This window comes from Chinchilla lanigera, unplaced genomic scaffold (genome assembly GCF_000276665.1).
Source record: "Chinchilla lanigera isolate Chin_1 unplaced genomic scaffold, ChiLan1.0 scaffold00076, whole genome shotgun sequence".
NCBI classification, from domain to species: Eukaryota; Metazoa; Chordata; class Mammalia; order Rodentia; family Chinchillidae; genus Chinchilla; species Chinchilla lanigera.
The window spans coordinates 5,175,419-5,201,709 of NW_004955477.1; the positions used below are offsets into that span (position 1 = coordinate 5,175,419).

General features: G+C 40.7%; 1 protein-coding gene across 3 annotated transcripts in view; it reads left to right on the forward strand.

Annotated features, from left to right (window-relative positions):
• Dock1 (dedicator of cytokinesis 1) overlaps positions 1–26,291 on the forward strand; it is a 518,033-nt gene that overhangs the window by 449,639 nt on the left and 42,103 nt on the right. For all 3 annotated transcript variants that reach the window (XM_005402009.2, XM_005402010.2, XM_013503070.1), the window contains exons 36-40: positions 5,477–5,517; positions 7,306–7,396; positions 10,589–10,708; positions 25,121–25,210; positions 26,077–26,181. In XM_005402009.2, the coding sequence (XP_005402066.1) occupies positions 5,477–5,517; positions 7,306–7,396; positions 10,589–10,708; positions 25,121–25,210; positions 26,077–26,181 (447 nt within the window). The remainder of the gene's footprint in view (positions 1–5,476; positions 5,518–7,305; positions 7,397–10,588; positions 10,709–25,120; positions 25,211–26,076; positions 26,182–26,291) is intronic.

Sequence of the window (26,291 nt, forward strand, 5' to 3'; positions counted from 1 at the left end):
TACGCCTAGTGGGATGAGCAGCTAAGAAAAAGGAAAAAGAGAAAAAGAAATAAGCAATAGGACAATAATGCAATGCAGTGACAGGAGTAAGTCTCAGTAATACTTCTTAATGTGAGTGGTCTCAATTCCCCAAAAGACTCAGATTAACAGAATGGATCATGAAACAAACCCCAGCAATATGCAGTATACAAGAAACATTTAATTCAAAAGGAAACTCACACATTAAAAACCAAAGGTTGAAAAACAATATTCCATGCAACAGGAACTCATAGAAAGGCAGGATTAGCTATCCTAATTTCAGATAAAGTAGATTATAAGCCAAGTTTGATCAGAAGAGACAAAAGGATAACTACATATTAATTAATGGAATAATTCAACAGAAAGAGATTATTTATATTTCCCAAATACTGGTGCACTCAACTTCATAAAACAAATAATAATTGACATGAAAAATCAAATAAATACCAATACAGTTATATAGGGGGCACCTTAATACCTCACTGTCACATATGGACAGATCAATCAGACCAAAAAAAAAAAAAAAAAAAAAAAATGCACAAGAAAATATCAGAGTTGAGCCAATCCATTACACAAAAGGACTTAATAGATATCTACAGACTATTCTATCCACCAACAGAATGTGCATTCTTCTGAGCTGCATATGGGACTTTCTCTAAAATAGACTACATACTAGCCCATAAAGCATACTTAAGTGCAGTAAATGCAAAAGAATCCAACTTATCCCATGCATATTATCAGATCATAGTGCAGTGAAACTAGAAACCAGTGGCAAAAGAAAGCACATAAGCTATGTAAACACATGTAAATTAATACCCTCTTGAATAATCAGTGTGTCACAGGTGAAATTAAAGAAAAAAATTAGATAGTTGCTACAAATGATAATGCCAGTACAATATACCAGAACCTGTGGGCTATAATGAAAGCAATCCTAAGAGGAAAGTTTATAGTGTTGAATTCCCACATTAAAAAAAACCAGAACAAGTTCAAATAAATAACTTAAAGGTGCACTTAAAGACCTAAAGAACAAGAACAATCCAAATCCACAACAGATACAGGGAAAGAATTATAAAGATCAGACCATAAAATAATGAAATGGAGACCAAAATACAATACAGTGAATCAATGAATCAAAAAAAATGGCACTTTAAAAGAATAAATAAAATGGACAAATCCTTAAGCAGTCTTACCAAAGTATGGGGAGAGAAAAAAAGACTCAAATCCATGCAATTCTAAATGAAAAAAAGGTAGAATCACAATGGATTCTGCTGAAATCCAGAAGATCTTCAGTAACTACTTGGAGAACATGTACTTAAACACAATGGAAAATTCAAAGAAATGGATAGATTCCTAGATACATACAAACTACCAAGGCTGAACCAGGAAGATATAGAAATCCTCAATAATCCAGTATCTTGTCAGGGAAATTGAAGACTTAATGGCACAAACTACCAACTAAGAAAAGCCTGGATCCCAGTGGATTCACTGCCTCATTTTATAAGAACTTTAGAGAAAACCTGGCCATAATACACCTCAAACTCTTTAATGACTCCAATGTCATTCCTGGTCCTTTCAAACCAGAAAAGGACCCAACCAAAAAAGAACTATGGGTCAATCTCTTTAATGAACAGAGTTGCCAAAATCTTCAATAATTCTAGGAGGTTTTTTTGGTAGTCTGCTATGTAGAGTATGACGTAATCTGCAAATAATGAGATTTAACTTCTTTCCTATCTATCCATATCCTTTCTATTTCTTTCTTTTGTCTAAGTCCCCTGGCTAATGTTTCAGGAACTATACTGAACAGGAGTCGTGACAGTAGATGTCCTTGTCTTATTACTAATTTTACAGGGAAAGCTTTCTGCTTCTCTCCAGTAGAAGAAGACCCAATCACAAACTGGGCATTTGAAATGAATAGACACTTCTCAAACAAACAAGGGCAAATGACCAATAAGTACAAGAAAAAAAATGTTTGACATCACTGGCCATTTGAGAAATGCAAATCAAAAGGACACTGAGATTCATCTTACTCCAGAAAGAATAGCTATCTTCAAGAAATCAAGTAATAACAAATACTGGAGGGGCTGTGGGGGATTACAACGCCAATCCATGCAAATTTAGTACCAGAATTCTAAAACTCTTACTAGAAGAGTCCTTCTTCATCGTTGGTTGGGGTATAAATTGATACAACCACTATGGAAATCAGTATGGAGATTCTTCAAAAAAAGTAAAACTAAAATTTCATTTGACCTAGCTATTTGCCTGCTAGGTTTCTTTCTGAAAGAGTGAAGACATAAATACCAGTGATATATACTTACCCATTTTTATACTAGCACAATTCATAGTAACTAAATGTTGGAAACAGACTATTTGTTCATTAATAGATGAACAGATAAAGAAAATGTGTTATTTATACACAGTAGGGTAACACTTTGCCATAAAGAAGGATAAACTTGAGTCATTTGCAGGGAATTGGATGTGCCTTGAAACCACATAATGTTAAATGGTCTCACTTAACAAATGTGTCTAATGTAAGTTAGACACACAAGCTTGAATATCACATTTCTCACATATGAGCAGCCCAATATATAAATAAAATACAAAATAAAAGACAGTAGAAAAAATAGAAAGAATGTTATCTATAATCTAACAGAATAATATATCAATATATCTAAATAGGTCAGTGTGGGCTGGGCAGGGTGGCACATGCCTATAGTCCCAGCACTCCGGATGTTAAGGCATGAGGATCATTGAGACCAGCCTGGCCTACAAAGTGAGGTCAAGGCCAGCCTTAAGTGCATATCGAGACCCTGTCTCAAAAAGACAATAATAATAATAATAATAATAATAATAATAATAATAAAAAATAGGTCAATGTATCTAAATACCTTTATTTAGAATAATTACCTTATATGTTTTTTGGCTTGTTATTCTGACTTTTAATCTATATTTATGATAATTAGCTTAATAAAGACCTACAAAGTAGGTCTATTTACAAAGTAAATAAATGAATCTGATGCTACTCAAAAACAAAAATAGCTAGTAGAGAATATTTTGAATGTTTCCAGCATAAAGAAATGATAAATGTCTAAAGTGATAGATGCGTCAATAATCTAGATCTTATACATGACATATATAACATATATTATATATGTGATACATATACATATGGCCATACTATACTCCATAAGTATGTACAATCACTATGTGTGTGCTAAAAATAAAAGTATATTTTTTAACTAAGTAAGCAAATAAAAGGCACAGAATATATCAGTCCCTTTTAAATCCATTGCCAAATTTTCTTTGTAACCAGTGTTGTGATTATTTTAAACAGAGTTTATGGAACATGCTAAGTCATGCAGGCTCATTAATGTACTACTCTTCCCTGCTCTTACAAAAGCAAAAATGAAAATAAAGATAACAAACACATGAGCAGTCACTCGGTCTAGAACTCAGTCTCCTGAATGTCCCCATGTCACCATGGTTCCCACTTGATAATATATGCAATTATGATTCTCTAAATAGCATTTCCTGTCATCTCCTAATCAAGCAGTCTTTAATTACTGATCAATAACTTGATTGTTTGTGCAATCACCAACCCACCTATTTCTCAGACTCATAGAGCCATCATTATTTGCCTGGGATCAGTTTCTCCATTCCTGGCCCCTTTACATAGCTAATCCATGCAGGTTTTAGACCAGAATTCTAAAACTCTTAGTATCTGTTTGAGTCATAAAAGATTCAGAAATCGAAATGCAATGCAAATGTCTAAGCTCTGGAAAATCAGTGTCTTGAAGTGGGTTAGAGTTGAAGCCCAGTTCCACTGGGGTTCCTCTGGGAGCTACTTTTCAAGCTGCTGATCTGGGGTGCTGGTGTGGAAGGCGCTTGAGAGACAAGCTATTGGGATTCAGAGGAGAGCACTGCTTCACAGCCCAGAAAGGGAGCACTGGAGCAGCGTGAACTTTGACGTAAGAAACACAAAGGTTTTATATAGAAATTGGGATTTGAGATGAGTGTGCTTTGGTTCTTAGAAAGGTTTTTGAAATCCTACGAAGAGAACAGACCTCAGCACAGTCAGAAAATAGAAGACATTCTGTATCTCTGAAAGGAATAAAGGTCGCATGATATTGGCCTTGTGAAATTGTAAAGGAGAATGATCAAACCTTAGGAAAGGTTTAAAAGTATGAGTACAGAAAGGCATAGTGTGAGATTGCAGCTTATAAATACTGGTGAGTTAGAGTTGAAAATGAGGGCTTTTTCTGTGCCTTTGATGCGATTCTCTTTGTTACGTTGCTCTGAGTTTTCAGTTGAAAATATCCTCATTACTGAGCTGCGTCATAGAAACTGGAACACATTAAAATGTCAGAGCATAGTTTGAAAATCTTGATAATGTTTTTCTTAACGCATCCCTTCTTACTTTCTATACTTACCACTTCTTTGCAAAGATATCAATCTCGGAAGCAAGACCCGTTTTTGTTAATGAATATAAAGAGCCTATGGTGTCCTGTTGGGTCATTATCTATCTTTGTAATAATGATATTCTCTAGTTCCCTCAGGCATTATTCTAGAGTTACAACATCATTTTAGGTATTGCATTTCACACTGAAAGTGGCCTATGATATTTCCATTTGACGAGCCTTCTTTTACCTTTGTGATGTCCCCCATATGACTAAAATTTTAAAGTGTTCATAGACATATTCACATGAAGAAATGTAATTTTGATGGAAATTTTTATGCTCAACTAAAGTATATTTTGCAGAAATAGTCCACTGGTTGCAATGTGCTTACTAACCTTTCTGATCACTGTTTGCATTGAAGGACTTTTTAAATGGTACCCTGTCTTCTTACTATGGTTTGGAAGATCTTTTGGCCCAGAACAATGACTTTTCTGGGATGATGTATTTGTTCTCTATGAACAATTCAATACAGTAAAAATGGCCCCATGTAGCTACTGAACAGAGTTTGACTAAGTACTACTGAGGAGGTGATTTCTTAATTTTACCTAATGCCAATTAAAATTTCTTCACCTTTAGATATATGTGACCGGGGGCTACTGTCATGAGCAGCTAAAGACTAGAATGTCATGGTGCATGACTCTTGTTAATAAAACTTCTTTGCTTATTCTCAAATTGGGTTATTTGTTTATTTAAATGAGATTATAGTTGTTCGGAGATCATATCTTTAGCACGTACTTTGTTTTAACTAAAGACTAGTAAATTTCAAATAACAGAAATGAATTTTAATCAAGTGTTGAAAGTGTAGGAAAGATATTCATTAGAAAAACAAAAATATAAAACAGTGTGATGGTTTTACAACTTGTGTGAGTTTATGGTTATAATCCAAACACTTGGGTCCATTTGGCTATGTGTGACAGAAGTTGAAAAGCATTGAATTTTTAACGTATATATAATGCCTTCTGTGAAACAAGCTTCTTAAAACAGTGTGTGGTTTAATTTTTCAGAATTTCTACAAAGAAATTGAAAGAGAAGAAATGTATATTAGGTATGTAAGCATCGTGTTTGTCTGCATACTCTGCATGTTTACTCTAAGTGCCATTTATCAAGTCCATGTTAAGAAATGTTTTATAAACATAGGGGTTTATTTCGTAGAAAACTGATGCCTGTGAGGTTGGTAGAGCCCCCAGCTGTATTCTTATTCATAGTGCAGCCGGTTTATACCAATGAGGTTTTAGTGGGTCACATTTAACTAACTCGCAAGCAAAAATCATTAATATAATTATAAATCATTAATTCACAGGGTTATTGTACCTCTTGGCCAGCTCATATGGCCTTTTGATAAAAGATAACACCACAGAGTTTAATGTTTCACAGTAAGTCATGTGATCAAATGAGAAGTCCAGTTAGGAGCAACAAGAAATCGACAAATGTCTTACTTTCTTGTCACTGAGACACAATACTCAATACCCACAAGTTAAAAGAGGAAGGATTTGTTTTAGTTCACAATTTGCAGAGGTTTCAGTCCATAGTCAGCTGGTCCCAAGGCAGGATGGGTTTGCAGTGGAGAAACAGTTCATGGCATGGCAGGAAGCAACAGGACATCCTTCTTTCCCTTTTTATTCCATCCAGGCTACAAGCCTATTGGTTGGTGCCACCTGCACCCAGACTGTTCAGTAAGTCCATCATCCACACCCAGAAATATGCTAAAATAATGCATGGAGTAGTCCAGTATTACACACATATGGTCTAGTAACACACACCCATCATGTAGTCACCTCCTAAAAGTCTCACCTATAAGCACATGAGGCTTTGGGGAGCCATCTAGAATTTTTTCAGTCTTCTCACTTAACACACCTTATCCCCATGGTTTCTATGTCTTTCTCCCATGAAAGAAGAAAATATGTTTTGCTTTGCCTGCTAGATTTTGCTCCCTCATTTACCTCTGTATTTACAATAATGCAGGAGTAGGAGTATAACTCAGAGGTAAAGCATTTACCTACTCTGCACTCAGGACTGAATTCAGTCCCCAACAGCACCAGAAAGGAAATGGTGCTTACACCGAAACACTATGGTTAAGCCTCTCTTTTTCATGGTCACTTTTATGGGACCCATTGTCAATTAATTAGCAAGATTACCACTTTGAAAAACAAGATAAACCTGTAATGTGTGGCATAAGTGTTTAATGATGTACTTATTATATTTAGTGTGATTATACAATTTTTTTTTCCTTTCCCTTTAAAACAATACTATTTGAATATAATATAAACTTGGGAAAATAGTTTCTTTCATCCAAAGTATAGCTTGCTTCATGTTAAAATAGCAACTTTTATTTCTTCATGAAAGAGAAGTTCTTTTGATCACATTCACTGTGATTTTTGGAGCTTTTTTTTCTTGTGGATTTGGATTTCTATGGATTTTTGTGCAGTTGGATTCAATAGAAGTGTGGGAAGCCACTATCAAGATTTTATAATCTCATTTCAGATGTTTGAAGAAAAATCTGGAAAAGATGAGAAGGAATAAAACACCTTGAAGTAAAATGCCACCTTTGTGTATTACCTTCATTTTTGTCCTTGAAAGTAGAAGGCTGAAAATTAAATATATTTATTACATATACACTCATATATATGTAACATGCACACACATATACATTTAATCTTTTTGGTTCTTTTAGTGCTCTCTGTACTGAAAATTTTCAAGGCATTATGAATTATGAACACTGTAAAAAGAAAGTATAGATATGAGTTACTGTTGAATATCAAACATAGTTCCCGCAATCCTTAACACAAATTATTTTGTCACATTTTAAGAATGTACCTCTATTTCATCATTTCAGGTATTTATACAAGCTCTGTGACCTGCACAAAGAGTGTGATAACTACACTGAAGCAGCTTATACCTTGCTTCTCCACGCAAAGCTTCTTAAGGTAATAAAAGTTATCGTGCGCTTTTATGATTGTTATAAATTCTAAGGTTATTCAAAATTTTGCTTTTCTGTGATAAATCCTAGTAAACCAATAGCATAAGATTTTATGGATTTTGGTTAAATACTATGACATAAACAAAAATATTTAGGAAGTGTTCCGGCTATCAGTTTGATCCTACCAAATGCAGATTGAACAAGATAGCAGGTATTTCACACTCCCACCATAGTGCTGTGAGGTGGCAGCAAGTTAGAGATTCTACAATTTCTTATTCGTGCCAACAAGATTCAGTAGTGGTGAAGAATGACATCAATAAGAAAGAACATCCCTGGTAGAGCAGCCAGGAAAAAGGAAGAGACCTGCTCCTAATTATCTTCACAATCAGCGTAGGGACCAGATCGTGACATATCTGTTGCGCAGTTCATGCTGAGACTGCATTTTAGTGTTCTCTGCCTGATTCTCTAGAGAGTGTTGCTCATGAATACCGGCCTGGCATGACAACTTTTAACTCTCAGAGGTTCTTTTCCTACACGGATAGCTTTAGACATCAGGTTTTTTTGTTTGCAGTGACATTTTCATGTTCTTCCCCCATGTCCAATTCCAGCACAGTTAATAATACAAAATGAATACTTTGTAAGGAATAGAATGCTGGGTAGATGGATATATGGGTGGCTAGGTGAAGGAGTGGAGGGTTGGTTGGCTGGGAAACTGTTAGACAACCTTTTTATAGTTTAGAATTTCAGCAAGCCATTAGATTATCTTTTTTCATACTATCCTTATAAAAATTAGAAAATTCTGAACAGGCTGAACAAGTACAGTTATGAGACTTCAAATTTAGTTGAGTGACCTTATACAGAGACTGCTTACTCAAGAAGTCTTATTTCCAAATGTAGACCAGCATCCCAAACACCGAAAGGAGGATGACAAACGAAACAGAGCAAATTACATTTATATAGGCACTGAGAAATGTCTGTTGGGTAATGGGAGTTAAGGAGGGCAACATTAGGGGGTATAATTCCAGTAAGATGCCTCTGTCTTGATCCTTTAATCCACCATAGCTTCTGTGACACAAATATATGCAGGCTGCTCAGCAGCACTTGAGTGTGGAGGTTTGCCTCTGTCTAGAAACCAAAGGGCCCAGGACAAATAAAACACAAAGAGCTGGCTCAATCTGGGAGCCCCGTGAATAGTCTTTGGAGGCTAGCTGCCCAAGGGCTTCATTGGTCTCTAATTCATCTAATGTTCTCCCAAGGCACATCCTTTATGAAGACAGAGATTTCAGGGACTGTATCTGACAGCAGGCATCCCACTATGAATATATGAGAAACTCAAATTTCAGTAGCAAGGTGTTTTTGCAAATGTGAAGGCTTTTCTTTTACACCAGAGAAATTAAACTGAAACTGACAAACTGTTTACCCTTTCTCTCTCACAGAACATAAACTTTTATATCTGCGTGTGAATGTAAAACATATGTGTGTGTTTGTATAAACATATCGTTTATTTAATCATTGAATTTATTGAGTACAGATGAGTCTATCACAGATTGCATGATGACTTATTCCACAGCTCAAATCAATAGGCCCCATTGTATTATCTTTTTCACTGGGTTCTAAATTTTCCAGTTAAATGATAAATACTACATAATCTATGTATCTTTTACACCATTACATTATAGAACTTTTCCTATTTTTAAACTGCTATAAATGTGATTTCATGCTGGTTAATCAACTCACTACACAAAATGATTTGTGTTGTTATGAAAACTCTTCAGTATGGCAAATATCTTCCTATTTGTTAATGATAATTCTCAAATAGTATATATATTTTTTGGCTGAGTATATTTTTGGTCAGAAACAAGAGCAATAAAAACATTAGCTTTTGGCTTGGCAATCAAGTGACTTCATCCCCGTATTAAGTGTAGAAAAGTTTTTTTGCTTCTCTATTCAACATTTTATTTTTTACAAAGTGATTTTTAAAATCCAAAGATATTTGAACCATCTTGTTCCTTTTTATTGTATTGTTGTTACATTTCAGAATCATCTAAGTTTTACTTTTATTCCTCCTACTGCCCAGTAAAAGTAGCTGTAATACCAGCTATGATGCACAAGTGCTAATGTTAACAGGTTTGTCTCTTCCGGTTGGGGTGAGGAGCTGCAAAACCCAATGTTAAGGTGAGAATCTTGGAGCCCACACGGAGGTTTCTCACTCTCACACAGCAGTTCTAGGGATGGGGGACCCTTCAGGCCCATAGCCTTCCCCTTTTCCTTGGAGTCCCTGGCTCCCCTACCTTTAGGAAGATGTGTGGCGTATGTCTCTCCCAGCACCTTGCCATACACCCTGGACCCTTGCTTCCTACCTCATGGCAATCCCTTTGGCCTTGTTCCTCATGCTATAGTCGTTCCCAGCTTCCTACTGCTTGTCTAGTCCTCTCTTTTGTCATGCCCCCTTACATATGTTGCCACAGCTGGTCCCATTCAGGTTTGGTATGGCCAGCACTGAGTCTGGAGAGACATCCTGCCACCCTCAGTTCCGTTAGGAACTCTCCTGTGGCCCAAGCGACCTGGGAGTCGATTGCCTTCTTTTCAGTATCTTCACTGTCCTGTCTTAAAACAAGGTCACATTCCACGTCCAAGGTTCCACACAGAAGCAAGCCCATGTGCTGCTGAAGCAAACCCAGGAGCCAGCAAGCTCCAGGGACTTCCCCACCACCCAGTGTGTTAAGTCATGCCTCCTACTCTTGGATGCCTATGAAGTCCTTTTGCAGGGCAATTCTGCATTATGATGCTTTCATACATAATCACGCTATCTCTGGGTGGCTGGGAGCTCCTGGAGGTCAGGCTTCTTCTGACTCATCTTTGACCTAGATAGTAGATTCTTACCAAATATTTGCTGTTTGTTACTGAGCCGTGTATTTAATGCCATTGATTTGTTGAGCTGAAAGTCAGGAGTTTACATGTTTTATCCATCAGATAATCTTGCCTGCATTCTGTCCTCACATGTTCGCTTGCCTTGTGCTCACATTTTATGCCCTTGGCAGCCTGATGACAGCACTCAGCCACATCCCTGGAATCTAGGCCCATACGTGTGTGCAGAATGTGGAGCTTGCCTTGGTTGCATTGTAACCCACACGGGGCACAGTGATACCATGGGATGTGCCCCTGCCTCAGCACTGCTCTTGCTTTGCTTTTGCCTCAGTGGTCGGAGGATGTGTGTGCGGCCCACCTCACTCAGCGGGACGGGTACCAGGCGACAACGCAGGGACAGCTGAAAGAACAGCTCTACCAAGAAATCATCCACTACTTCGACAAAGGCAAGGTAAAAAAAAAAGTGCGCCTTTTTTTTGGTTTTTCTTTTTATGTGTACTTCCCTACAGCAATGTAAACACATTTTTTAACACATGATGTTTGCAGAACTAGACGTTTGTCATAAATTGTGTACAGAAATGTTTTATGCATGTTCCTCCAGCTTGTACTTATAAGTAAAAATCATTTTTTAAAAAAATCAATAGCCCTCTTTTAGAAGCTCTGCAGATAGTAACTGAAAAAGCACAGGTATTTTTACAGTTCTTACCAGGGGGAACCACGTCTGGGACTGTGGCTGAAATGTCTCTGTGCCCTTGGAACAGGTGTATTCCTTTGACACTGTGTATATTTCTGTTGTTACCAAAATTTTTATCCTGTGGCAGGACAGGTATTGCTTTCCCTTGGTGGCTTTTACTCTAATTGATTTAGGCAAAGTTATATATTCAGTTGACTTCTCCTCAAAGGAAATTTGCTATCATTGTAATCATTCCATCTTCTATCTCATCACTGTATCACTTATGATTCAGGTAGGTAGTTCCCTTAAAAAACTGCTGGTCTGACTTCAGAAGTTTTTAAAATCCGCTACCAAAATAACTTATAAGTTCATTCTGTGGCCATGTCTGGATTCTTCGTTCCTCTGGGGAACTGCATTTTTACACTTTGAGAAAAATGACCAGTGGACTCCATGAAGGTGAAAACACCACAGAGTGGTGGCTTTCAATGACAGAAATTGATTTTCTCACAGTTCTGGGAGCTATAAACTGGAATCAAGGTGGTAGCTGGGCCATGCTCCCTATGCCAGCTCTAGGAGAGAACACAGTCTTGTGCTTTGGCTTGTGGGTAGTATTGAGAGTCCTTGGCATTTATTGCCTGATAGACACCTCATCCCAGTCCCTGTCCCTGTTGTCCTATGGCATTTTCCCAGCATGTCTGAATGTCCACATTCCCCTCTCCCTATGAGGACACCAGTCTCTGGATGAGGGCCCATCCTACTCCAGGATGACCTCATCTTAACTTGATTCCATCCAACAACCCTGATTTCATAGCAAGCAGGGTTTAGAACTGCACAGGGGACATTGTTTTTACCCACAACAGCACAAGTGCCAAGAAAGATGACAGCTGCCCCCTTTCATGGTTGTTCACATAAGCCAGTCTCCTGTGGAAACAGCCACTGTTAACAGGGTCCCTGTGGGCATGAGCTCAGGGTTCTCCTTACATGGGAAGTGATGATTAGAATATTCTTTTTTTTTTTGTTTCCTGCTGTCCTTAACACAGGGGAACAAAAAGTCCAAAATCTTCAGAATAGCTGGTGGCCTCGATAAAGGCCACTTGGAAAGAAGGTCTGAAAATGTTGTGTGGATTGCACCCAGTCCAGAATATATTTCTTCATAGAAATAAGAAGCTTTCACAATTATGGCCAGTTACTAAAATTTTATTGGCTTAGCCTAGGGAATCCTGTTTCTCAGCAAACTACTAAAGAAATGGAACAGATTCAACTATTCCTTCCACCAGTGGCTCTGAGGCGCTGTGGATTATCAGACAAGGGTTATCAGGTGCTGCAAGACAGGCACAGGTGGATACCCAGGGAGATACCCATGAAGCTCAAGACCAGAGACCATCGGGGCTGCAGAACATGTGCCTTTGCAGGTGGCCATGCCAGGTTCTCCATGGGCAGCACAGTCTCTGACAGCCTCTCTGACCTGATCTCAACCCCTTCTTCCATCCTTGCTCTGTGTTCCAGCCACTCTGCCCCTTTTGGAGTCTGAAATGCAGCAGCCTGGCTGCCTAGCAGAGGTCTGCTGCTCACTTTTTCCCACCTCAGCTGAAATGCCACTCCTCTGCCCAAGACATCCTCTGCTTTCCTTTACAGACTTACTGCAGTTTATAAGAGGTTTGAATGTGTGTTTATTGTTCTTGCTGTGGTATTGACAGTGGAACCCATGGCCTTCATACCGAGCTATACCCCTCACCCTTTGTTCATTTCTTATTATGAGACAGGGTATTGCTAAGGTGCTAACTTGTTATTTGTGTGCTCAAACTGGCAATCCTCCCTCCTCAGCCTCCCACAATTCTTGGATTTAAAGGTGTGTGCTACCACACCCAGTTTCATCTGTGTCTCTTTAATGATTCCCCCCAATACTCCTAATGCTCTTACAGTGCCTGGCACATAGCATGTGCTCACTGGGAGCAAATACATGAATACTCAGCATTTAAGAGTTTCCTAACAGACGAGACGTACTCATTTCTAGCAACCTAGCAATCCCTGGTATTTGGATGGAGAGAGAGAGATGATCATGTTGACTGACCTTGAGGCAGACTGGGTTTGAGAAGGTTGTCTTCCCAACAGCTGTTCACGTTGTACTGATAAAACAACAAGAAAAGCCATTTCAGGGTATTTGCCATATTTCCACAGAATGTTAAAAAGAAAAGAGCGTAAACTGCCTTGATCAAGCTAAAACTACAGAGAAGAAAGAAAACTACCCAGAGCCAGGGTATAGGCACTAGAGAGAAGCTGGTAAGATGAAATTGGCAGTGCCTGGGTGATGAGCTGCAAGGCAGACAGTTCATTTACATCAACAAGCATTAAACTTTCTGGGCAAAATAGAAGTAGAAATGCCTACTGTGCAGGAGGCTGGGCTGGAAGATGCTGGAGTACGAGCCTCAAAATCTCCAGGGCTCCGAGCAACACATGTATGTTTCTCATTCTTGTTCCCCGCCCTCCCCTCCTTCCTCAGAACCCACGTGAGCAGAGTTTCTGCCACATGGACACAGCCAGGAAGGGACACTAAGAAGTGGCTGGACCTTTTATCTTTCTGCCCAGAGATGACACTTCTGTTTCTCTTCATGTCATCTGCTGAAGCAAATCACATGGCCACACCAAACTTCAAGCACTGGGGAAGTTCCCAAAAGGATGGGTGGGTGGAACAGCATCTACATGTACCACACCATTTAATTAGATCGGTGAGGCGGGATTTCTAGCTATGAGCATCAGGAACGCTCGGGACACATGGAAAAGTTAATCTAGAAATTGCTTAAATATTCTTAATGGTAAGAGAGATAATATTCACACCAGTCCCCCAAATAATTCAGCTTCGCAGAACTGGAGATGTGAGAATAGAGACTTCTCATGAAACTGGATGTTGAGCCTTGACCCTGGCCTCTTCAGAGCTTGGGATTCTTTCTTCCATTTGAGCAGAGTTGGTAGGCAGGACACTGCAGGAGGGCCCAAGAGAATGGGATAAAGATGCTAAATCTCACCAGGTGGGATGTAGGACATAGGAATCACTATGCAAGATCAACATTTGACACTTTGTACAGATTTAGAATCACTTTTTTTTTTTTTTTTTTTTTTGGTTTTTCTCCAGTATCAGGAATCGAACTCACGACCTTGCGCTTGGCAGTCAGGTGCTGTGCTGCTGAGCTAAATCCCCACCCCCAGAAAACTTAGGAAATAAAGCCCAGTCATGGGTGGCCCTGGTGGGTTTGGATGTAGATAGTAATTTGAGAAATACCTCTCTGGAAAGCAGTGGAATAAGAGAAATAGCTAAGGCCATCACTGATGATTAAGAAGCAGGATATTGGGTGGGCCCTGGGGCACATATTAACGTGTTCCATTCCTACATTGCAATTATCCTGGGGAAAAATATTTCAAAGTGACTCAGAGATGATGGTGAGCAGGTGGTATGTCTAGTGGAAACTTAGGGGGCCCTGGAGCAGGGGGGCACCCAAGGAACCAGCTTTCAAGCAAAGAACAGGGCGTGAGTTCTGTGCTGTCTGGAACTGAGTCACAGGCCACAGGCAGCCACTGGGCACCAAAGGGTCCAGCCCTGCCAGCAGCTTCATCTTGAACTTCTGGCCTCCAGGTCTACAAGAAAGTAAATTTCAGTTGTTCAAGGCACAGAGTAGCGAGTCAGGACCTGGTTAATGTAGCCTTTGACACAAATATCAAGTATCTCATTATATTTTTGTATTGTTGAAACAGTAATATTTTAGGTGTATTAAATATTACTAAAATTAATTTCACATTTTTTAATATAACAGCTAGAACATTTAAAACTACATTTGTGGCTGACAGTATGTGTCTGTTGAACAATGCAGCTGTGAGGCAAGGACACTATCTAACTGTAACATCCCTCTGTATGCCGGCAGGAAAGTGTACTGACTGTCCCTTAGGGCTATCACAAGTGGCCAGAATTCTGTGTGCGCCTGTTGGTATACATTTCTTACACTGAATGCATACTTTGAAAGCTGAAATGTACCTAAAAGAATTTGAAAATTAAGACAAAAGCCAGGAAAGAATAGAATTCATTTCAGAAGGACAAGGGAGTGTATAATAAACAGCAAAATTTTTTTTTCCTTACGATCAAATGTCATTTCTTTCAGTTTGAAATAACTGTCAGGTGTCTGATAGTTACGAGCATTAGGGAATTCAAAGTGAGGAGTAAGCTGGGAGCTCCTTCTGGTCCTGAAGCAAATATGGATAAGACAAAAGGAAGAGAAGGAAGGAGAAGCTTCTGTGTAAAAACAGAAGCTACTGCAAAGGTAGATTGTGAGAATCAAGGAAAAGCAACATCACTCTGTTGAAGCAAGATGGGGTTTTCCAGTATTTACCTATTTTATTTTTAAAATTCAGAATTATAACCTCCGGTGATGTATTTGTTTTTTTACTTGACCAGAGCCCGCCATAATCTCATTTTTTATTTCCTGGGCCTGAAGGCCTGAGTCCCATTCTGATGTTTTGTAGATCCATGTTCTGTAAGGGAGGAAAGACTCCCATCACCTATATATTTACTCCATAATCCACAGTCTTCACCCCAGTGCTGCCGGGGGCACTGCTAAACAATTTGAGTCTCTGACAAAAGCGCTGCTGCTAGATACAGCTGATCCTGCGTTTGCTTGTAAGCCTCTATCCAAGAGGCTTTATTCACTCCCGTCTCTTGTGGTCATACCCTGTCCCTATGATTCTGCTCCTTTGGATGCAAGTTTGGTTTCCTTAGGATCACAGCTTGAATGCCTTCAAAGATGTCCCAACTTTAAGAGTCTCCTTCCACTCCACAGGCAGAAGCAAGCCGCTCTGCTGGCAGGGAAGGCCCTGGACAGTAGCGACTCATCCTACTTTTCTTCCTGCTCATCATCCACATCTTGCCCCTTTGCAAACTGCTCCCTGAGTCTGTCCCCCTAGACTTCCTCACCCTCTTCCTTCAGTGTGCAATAGCTTCTTCTCACTTGCTGTCTCTGTAGTGGAGTCTTTCACTGCTTCTGGGCATATTTTAATGCTGTTTCCTCCTTGGAGTTTTTCCTACGCCCATAACCTAGCTCAATCCTCCCTGAGCACCAAATGCCACTAGTTTGCCTCCTTCCGGGCATGCTTTGTACCTGGTAACTGTTCTATATTCCCTACTTAATGTACCTCAAGCTCACATGGCCCCAGAGCCCTCTGGCAATCTTGTTTAAATGCAGATCCTGACCCATTAGGTCTGGCAGATCTGGTGAGGGAGGTTCCACAGCTCTAAACAGATAGCACTGGCGCAGCTAACCTGGGACAACCCTGAGTCATGGGCCCTGCTGACTTGAGCTATTTGGCAGCAAAGACAAGAACTCTGTCCTTACTTCAGTAGGCCTCTTGGAGTGAGTCCAAAGCTGCACAGAGACTGGGTACCCGGTATATTTTTTTAAAAAAAAAATTTAAGGGCAGTTTTTGGTTCACAGCAAGATTGAACAAGAAGTACATTATCCCCCTGCCCTGCAGACAGCCTCCCCTACTGTCAACACTATCTCTTTTTTTTCCTTGAACTAGCGCTTACTGGGCAATGCTTTAGCAAACACTGCACAGTTGGAAAGGCGACCATCGCTCAAGCATTCCATAATTGCTTGTATACTGGGCATATTCGTTAGTATAGATCTTACCTCCAACCTGGGCCCTGAACCTCTCCTTCCTCCCCACTCCTCAGTACCCTGCCAGGTACAGACCCACATCACTCCTACCACACGCTGCGTCTTCTCTGTGCTCCATTCCTGAGTCTGACACTGACTTTATTTTAGCAGCGCTTTCACTGCAAAGGTTACAGATCAGATAAAGACAAATTCTCGCAAGAAAAAGGTTGGCCTTTTCTGCCTAGAATCCCGTATGTCTGCTAAGAATAACAATCTGCAGTCCAAATGATTACAGTAGTTTATTGAGTGGGTGAACAAGCAGACAGGCATGTAGGAAGGGCTCTGACATCAACAGGATTTATGGGCTTCACTGATGGCACAAGTTCCACTAGGCTTGCATTGGAGCATGTGGCCTGCAGCACCTGGGGCGTTTACATCACAAACATTTCCTTGGTCTGATTTAACACGTAGTAAATTTTAAGGAACCAAATTGCCACTCCGGTTTATTACAGTGTATTAGATTAGAGGACTTAATACCTGTTGAACTTGAAAATGAAGGAGCCCCGGAGTCCACAAGATTATAAAACAGAAGCTAAACATTACCTCAACCTGACAAAATACCATTCAGCTACAGCTCCATTTATATAGCTTGTCACCTTGTGACCACTTTCCCCATGTAATTCCACACTTACTGTGTGGAAATGATGTACATCCTCCAGCTAATTCACTATTTGACATTTATACAGCTCCCTACTGGAAGCAGGGACTTGCAGAACCCAAGACAACTGTCACGCCTGATAATACTGAGCAGGCAAGGCAAAGAGCAGGGTCCCAGTCCCCAGGCCTTGTGGCTGGCATTTCCATGCCTGTGCAGGGAAGCAGAGAGACAAAGAGATGGGGGATTATATTAAAGTTTCTTTGTGCCTTGAAACCAGCAAAACTGAATGTGTTTTCTGCTTCTTTATATTGCACACTCTCATTGTTGAATTATGTTCTGTTATCTTTCTATATTTCTTCTGCACCAACTTATCCCTCTATTCTGGTTTTCCACTGTTTTACAAAGTTTTGAATGTCTTTCAGTCCAGCTCTTGGTCCCATAGTCCTTTTCTTTCACTTCATAAAATGTCATTTCCATCTGTTCCCATTTTCATTCATCAGCATGTCTTCCTTCCCGGGCTAATAATTACTCCTTGCTCCTTTTCTATTCCATTTTTACCACCTGCTTAAGCATCCCCCCTAAAAGCCTTCTGTTCAGCTTTATCAGGACGACAAGTGTTCTTTTTTTGAAGGTGTTCTGAATTGTCTGTCTTATTGTGTTTGGATGAGGCCTAGTAATTTTCAATGAAGCCCTTAATCCAAGTACTTCACTGAAAATTAGCAGGCTTCTCTATGGAGGATGAGAGTCAAAAATAGCAGCCACTATAAGAAAAACATAGTCAGGGCACAGCAGCCAGCAATAGCCAGCACTGAGGCACCTCTCTAACCAAGAGGCGTCCTGGCAGCATTGACAAAGGCGATACATAATGTACAGCCCAAGTGATGTATGAAGTGATGTGTTCAACTATTTTCAACCGGAGTTCTGTTTTCTTTTCCCTTAAAATAACCTCCTTTTGACAAAGTTCACACTTTGCCTTGCACCAAAGTTGAAAAAATCATGCATCTTGCATCATCTTGTGAACTAAAAATAGGGGTTTGGAAACAAGTTTCCATTTTTGGTGAAATGGCTGGATTTCTTTTCTAAGTATTTGGGGATGAAGTTTTCTCATTCTATGAGTCTTCCTTTAAAATCACAGGTATTATTAAGAAGAACTCTGCAGGATGTAAAGGAACCCTCTTAGAAGTTAATTCTCAGCATTTCTAAACTTTTCGAAAGTCTCCATGTTAGCCAGAATTTGACCTGAATATTCAGAGATTGTGTGTTCATTATGATTTGTTCCTATTAGAAAAGAATCATTTTTATTAGTGCATATTAATAATCCAGAACAGTGAGGTCTGTTTTGGTATATTGGTACATCTGTGTAATATATTTTGATTATTTTCAACCCCATTGCCTTCTTTTTATTCCCTCCCCGCTTCTTTTGACTCCTGTTTGTTCTCTAAAAGTCTACCTTCTAGTTTCCAATAAAACAAAATCTTTTTTTCTTTATATCAGAGTATGAGACAGTCAATCTTTAGAGTCAGGAACAATGCTCTCCTCTCCCCTGCAGGATCACTGGCAAGGTTTTGCACTGACAAACACCCTATGTGCCAGGCGCAGCCTCCAATCCAAAGTGCAGGGATGGAGACAGGACCGGCCTCAAGGCATTTGTGTCTAATGTCAGACCTTTCACATAAGAGATAAATAATATTCAGTCTGTCTGGTAGGTAGACAAGAGGTCCACCTTCTCATAGCTACAGGTGTAGTTACTTTTTCTGGGGAATTGGAGAACACTTCACAGACATGGTAGCATTTAAAAATTATTTCTTAGAGAATGAAATTCCATTTCCCGGGTAATGGTTTGGAGAGGAAGAAATCCCAAAGTTTAGGAAAAGTAAAGTAAGAGGAAGGGCTTCTGGAGACATCTGACTTTTCCCAAGAGGCAAGAATGTCCTGGGAGATAGAGATATAGAGGACTCAGTCTGATCTGGCTGCTATAACAAAATATCATGCAATGAATAGCTCATAAGCAGAAATTCATTTTTTACAGTTCTGAAAGCTGGAAGTCCAAGATCAAGGTCTCACTAGATTTGGTGTCTAGTAAAGGCTACTTCCTGGTCCATAGTTAGCACCTTCTATGCTCCCTCACATGATGAAAGAGGGAAGAGCTTTTCTTCAGGCCTGTTTGATCAGGGCACTAATCCCATTTGTGAGGTTCCCCCATCATAACCTAATCACCTCCTAATCACCACCTTGTAAGTGAGGGTTTAAACATATGAATTTAGGATGACACAGATCTCAACAAGGACTTTGGAGCCAGTCTGTCAGTGACCTTATAGTTCTCTAGAAGATTAGATATACTCCAATAAAGATTTGACTTACAAACCATCTGTGGAGGTTTTGTGAAAATAGAGAATGATGACTTCATTTTCCTGTTTTCAAAGGGTAATTCTGGCCACATAGTAGCAGAAGATGTAAAGCAGAAAGGGAGGGAGGAGCCCAGAGGCTGGGCAGAGGGACTAGAACCAATATCTAGGCCTAAGAGGCAGAGATCTTACAAAGTCAGTGGCAAAGGGAAAGGGCAGTTCAAGGGAGACTTGAATTTAGCTGATTACGCAATGTCTTTTAAGTAGGGTCCCAGTCAGAAGAATGATGCCATCAGGGGTCAGACTCCACCATGCATGTAACCAAGCATCCTTGGTAGGAAGAGGATTTAGGAATTAAATGATCAACATGCTGCAAAGAACAGACGGGGGGATGTTTTATTCATTTGAATATTGCACAAGGCAGCAGGTGTGTTAGTATAACAGTTGCCAGGCATCTGACGGAGAAGATTATGAAGACAGAGAAATGAGCATGGTGACAATTATAGTAATGCTGGGGCGCAGTAGTGTGTCCTAGGCCAGGTCTTTGATGTGCACAGCAGAGACATCTAAGAGAATCTCCTTAAATATATTAGAGTATGTTGGTGACTTCCCCCCAAAAGATATATCCTAACTCTTGGGACAGAGGAATGTGTTAGTAGTTGGAGAAAGGGTCTTCACAGATGTAATTAAGGATCTTTAAGAGATACCTTAACTCCTTGAGGGGAGGTATCCTAAATTTAATGCCAAAAGCCCTTACAAGACACAGAGGGGAGACAACGTGAGAAGGCGCCCAGGTGAAAGAGAGGCAGAGATTGGAGGGATGCTGCCACCAGCGAGGGAACACCTGCAGCCACCAGAAGCTGGAAGAGGCAAGTAAGTGGCTCTTCCAGAGCCTTCAGAAAGAATATGTCCCTGCTGATACCTCAACTTCAGGCCTCTGAAAGTATATACTTTTGTTTTAACTACCTACTCTGGCCTTCTGTATGGAAACTTGAGCAAACCCACACATGCATATCAACAAACTCTTGGGACTGAGTTGGAGACAGCAGACATAAAAACTGTGAAGAACACAGGCAGGCAACTGTGGCCAGTAAGGAGACAAGAGTCACCAAGGGCAGAGCAGAGCAAGGAGCTGAGTCCAAGGGAGATGGTGACTCTTCCTGATGGTGCAGTGGAAGCATGAGCAACACACGTGAACAGACCTTCAGACTAGGAGCGGCCCCAATAGGAAAGAAGACGAGTTCTCACTACAACTGGGGGGAATAAAAGAAAGCACATTAGTTTGTCCATTCATCTTAGAAGTAACTGACTGTCCTGTCAGCTGTGGCTCAGACTTTGTGAGCCAGTTTGCCCACTACACACCCCGACAGTGCCTACATCCCACTGCTCACTTCTATCCCACATATCCTGTTTCCCTTCTGCCTGCGGGTTGGACTCTGCAACACTCATGTAAAACAGGTCCTCCCTCCCATTCCAGGACTCCCCATGCCAGGAATTGCAGCCCTTATCCCCTCTCTCTCCTACCACACTCTCAGCATTTGCTCTCTGTGGTTAACATCCACTCCCCTGTGACCACGGTATTATTTCTCCCATTTTTAAGAAAAATCTGTGATACTCCAACTTCTTTCTTCAGCAGCTGCCTGTGTCTCCCCCTGTAATCATCAGTGGGAGGGAGCAGTGAATGAAAGCAAATGTCCATGCTTCTTCTAACCTAAGCCCTGTGCAAGAGACACCACATCTCTTGCTGCCAGGATTAGGGTACTCAACCTCGTCCTTTGTAGAACTGCACGTGTCCTGACCTGGAGAAAAAAAAATTGCAAAATCTGCATTAAAAGAAACAAAAAGAAATCCTTCCTCATCCTTCTTTCCAAGGCATTAAAAGCTGAGCAGATAATTTTCTGTTGGCTGACAAAGAATTGCGGTAGGGGGAAAAAAAACGTCACATTGATGAACCTGAGCTAGGGAGGCAATGGTTTCTGTGCGGAGTGGACTTTCTTGAATATTTCACCACAGCGCAGGCATTTGAGGCGGCGAGTCTGAGCTGTTTCAAAGACCTTTTCATAAAGGCTTGCCTTGTGTGGTCAAGGAGCCACCATTCTGTAGGAGAGGTTACAGGCCACCATGAGATGAACTTGGCCTCTATCAGTTGGGTCACAGCCTGGAATTGCCATGGCCTTTCATATGCCACACTTGGGAACTAAGACCTGGAATGGAGGTCTCGTTGTCAGCACTCATTGACCAGAGGTGACTGAGCAGGTCTCCTCCTGGTCCTGTGCCACTTTGGCCCTCTGGTGCTGAGGGACTTCAACAGGAGCTCTGGATTCTTCCACAACATACATCCTAATCCACTTACACTCAGAGGGTTGTACGGGACTTTGGAAAATCAGTGGGAGAGTGAGCGTGACTCTTGTCATAATAACAGATGAGTTAGAGAAGAATCACTGAAATTCAAGCTCCCCCAAAACACTGTTGCTGGGGAATAATTCACAGCTGGTAAGCAGACTGGCAGCAGAGTCACTCACCGGTGTCCTGGTGAGTCAACCAGCCTGCATCTGTGGTGAAGGATCATCGTCCTGGCTGACATCTGTCCCTTCATCTGCCACTGCACCCTGATCCTGCAAGATCAGCATTGTCATTCTGTCAGCCTGGTCAACTGGCAAGTTCATGGTTGTCTGTAAAAAGCCCGTATCTGATATCACCTCTGCCACCACTCTTTTCAGAACTAAGGAAGGACTTTCATCTTTAAAGTTTTCTGTTCATGGAACTTGAAGCAGTGGAAGGCCTTGAAAGTAGGAGGTTCAAAAAAGATGGGAAAGATTATCATCTCGAGAAAATGGAACCAGTCATCATCGGCAGAAAAGCCACGGAGGGACAGTATACTCTGTGCAGCCAGGAACTAACAATTTCCAAAATGCCATAAACTGGATTAAGGACTTCAGATCAGGAAATAAACTTGTTTGCTGATAACGCACTTTTTCTTTGGGGGCTGCAGAAACCTCCTGAGCCCCTGGCTTTTCTAAGAATGGAGCCAAACAGGAGGCTCACTCACAAAGGTTAAAGTGATTTTTTCACAAAGATAATCTAAATCTAGATCATATTGAATCTGTTTTCTCTCTCGTGCTGAAACATTTCCTGAAGTATTCACACTGAAAATATGAATTACTACCCACACTCTCTTTAGAGCCCTGTCCAATTAAAAGTAGATGAAAATCTCCTTGGTGCAAAATCCTTTAACACACACAGAAGGGAGAGGAGGAATATATATTTATAGAAAATCTGATAGAAAATGGAACCACATAACCTCAGGGTGAGCGGGATAAGATATTTACTCAAGCCTTATGTTTCTTTTAAAAACAATTACTTTTGATATGTATCTAAAGTACCTCATCTGTCATTTAGGATAAAGATAGATTAAGCTTTTACTGGGGAATGAATTAGAAGCCCTACTGATTTAGGCAGCTAAGAGAATGTGTATTAGCTTGCAGAAAACTAAAGAGAAATCCAGTGAAGGAGTCTTACAAGGAAAGGTAATGTCTTTGAAATGGAAATACGCTAAGGGAGGCATGGGTCACTGATGCTTAAAAGAAACATTAAAAGTGAGAGGAGTTTTCCCTTCCTGGGAATGGGAGCTTGGGCTCTTGTAAAGGATGTGAAAAACATCTGGAGAATCAGATGTAGCTATTCAAAAAATGTGAGGCAACGTGGAACCAAAGGGAAAAAGACAGCATGTGAACCATGGGCGGGACATGTCTATCATCATCTCTGGTCCCATCTCTGAAATCTACTCCAAGCTTTTTTTTTAACTGTTTTTCAAAGCCTTAAAATACAATTCTTATTCTACAATTACTTTTTTCTCATCCAAATAGCAGACAGTTTCTTTTAAGTAGTACCTATCAAAGGAATATTTTTTAATCATTTAAGTAAAACAATGTTCTTCAGTTTATTGAATGATTTAGTAATCAGTAAAGCCCTAGCAGGGCTCGTTCAAACAAAAAAGGGCAAAAAGGACAGATATGGGGGGTGCTCCATGCCAGGGTGTGCCAGATGGGGGCCCAGCAGCCTTTATCAGGCATGAGATCCTGAGTTAGAGACCAACCAGGAGTCTTTTAAAACCTACTGCAGCAGGAGAAAGCAGGGAACAGCTGGAAGTGCTGGTACGTGATCCTCAAGAGCAAGAACTGTGGTGAACAGCAACTTTCTGCTGTGTGTCCTCAGACACGTTATTTACCTGCCTGACCCCAGCTGTGTTATCTGCAGCATGAGCATAAGAAAGATTCCTATTTGACATGGAGGATGAAGGGCTTCAACAAGGAAATGCAGGTGGCTGGATATCATGCCAATGGGGAGGAGCTAAAAGCCATAAATTTCCTTAGTAATGGTTGCTGCCCTCCTGGACACAGGGATGCCCCGGGAAGGTCTTAGCATCCCAGTAAGAAGGGAGTCAAAGCTACATAACTGTTACTGCAGCTGTCTTGTGGGGATGATGGCAGTGGAGAAGCAGGGGTTTATGGTTGGGGACACAATATATGGGACGGTATGAAGCTTCCCTGGTTTCAAGTCAACAACCCTCACTTTAGTTCACTAAGCCTTGCTAAGCAGGCTCTGGATGGATGTCTAAGGGCTTTACAAGGGGATGGTACTTGACCCTTGCCCTCCAGGGGCTTCTAGTCTCTGTATCAATTCATTGAAGAGCTTTTAAAGCTCTGTAATGCACGGTGGAAATGGAAAGGAGAGTAGATGTCAACCAGGAAGCCTTCCTACAGGAGACAGTTCCTCTAGACTTTCCATGTTCTTCTCAAGTAATCTACCTTATTTTCTTTCTCCTGAGAAAAGTAAGAGAAAAAGTAAGAGACCTACAATATATGAACAAATCATTGTGTGTGTGTGTGTGTGTGTGTGTGTGTGTGAAAAGTTTATCCACATTTTAAAGAATAAATTACATACAAAGGCATCCTCAAATTATTTACCATGTGGGGTTGCCCTTTCTCAAAGTGATGACAGAATTTACATTTGCACAGTACTTGCACATATTAGGCAAGCTTCCTGCAAGTTTCAATTTGGGGCTGAAATACATCCCGGTCTCTCCTGCAGCTGGTGCTTTGGGCTTGCATTTATTAAGTAGAACAATTTGGGGAACTAGCCAGCTCAGGACCCTGGTTTCCACATAAATGTTCCCTGCGCCTCCCTTCTTTATCCTGCGGTTCCTTCTCCCTGACCCTCTGGCTTCCCCAGCATTTGGGCCCTGGCAGCCACCAGTGTCAGCAGGGAAGCCAGGACAGGGTTGGCAAGGACAGGCCAGCAGACCACTGTGCTGCGGGCTGAAGCCAGGTGACAAGTGAGCCAGTGGTTGACCAGCTTAGTCAACGAACCAGGTCCTGAGGCAAAGGACGGGAGCCTCTAGAAAATACTTGTATTTTTCCAACATCATTTCCCTGGTCTTTCAATTAACCTGACATAGTTTTAAATTGTTTTATTATGAATGATTGCTTTACTCTGACTGCCAGATTCAGGTTTGGATTTCTCTTTTTTTCTTCCTTGTAACTCACAGATGTGGGAGGAGGCCATTGCCTTGGGCAAGGAACTTGCAGAACAGTATGAAAACGAAATGTTTGATTATGAACAACTCAGTGAATTGCTGGTAAGTCTTTTTTTTCCTTCTGTTGCTGCTTTTTAAATGAGCAGTCCAAGCTTGCTTTTCTGGAATTTCTCTTTCTATTTTCTCATTGGGATTCACCTCAGGATTCTCTGGTTCTGGCTTGGTCCTCCATACTGCCCAAGAATATGGTCTTAATATATCTGCTGCTTTATTCTGGCCCCATGAGTATCCACTTTTTATTCCCAGGTCACCTTTTGTAACTGAGCACTAGGAGTTCTGTGGCTGAATAGTACATAAAGAACTGCAGGTAGCCTGTGTGTAGTGGTCTTGATAGCCCAAGAATCTTTGAGTTTCTATAGTTTAACACTGTGATCCCTTCTCCAAAATGGGGGTGAACAGATAGTAGCAGGATCTTTTTTCTCTAGAAGTGCCTGATTACTGCCTTCTAGTCTGTGCTATGTCACTTTTTTAAAAAATTCAGCAGATTACATTAATGATGTTGTAATGTTTGTCATTAATTTGAAGCAAAGTAATTCTGTCCCTTTAGGTCCTCCTGGAATGCACCCCCAGTATTTTATTCATACCACTTAAAAAACACTAAGGGCCAGTCATTTAATCAGAAGAGAAATCATCTCTATGCTCCCTCTTTGGTTATTGAAGACACCCATAAATCAAAACCAGTTGCTGCGTTTACCTTGGTTATTCTAATCCCTTGCTGAATGATGACAGATTAGTGAAAAATAACACCCAAACTATCAGTAAATATTGAATTCAAGTGCAGGCCTCAAGGGGCCTTCCTCACACCCTACGAGAGTTGTGAAAGCATAGAGCCCACAGGAAAAATATAGAAAGACAGTTGCTCAGACACTGTGGTTGAACCTGAAATGCATTTTCTTTTTTCCTTCCAGAAAAAACAGGCTCAATTTTATGAAAACATCGTCAAAGTCATAAGACCCAAGCCCGACTATTTTGCTGTTGGCTACTACGGACAAGGATTCCCCACCTTCCTTCGGGTAACTCTGGACTCTGCTTAATTTAAGTCACCTTGCTCTCTCAGCAGACAGGCCCCTTCCCCTAAGGAACGACTCTACTCTGCCACCTCTGTGGTTAGCTTGGGTGCCAG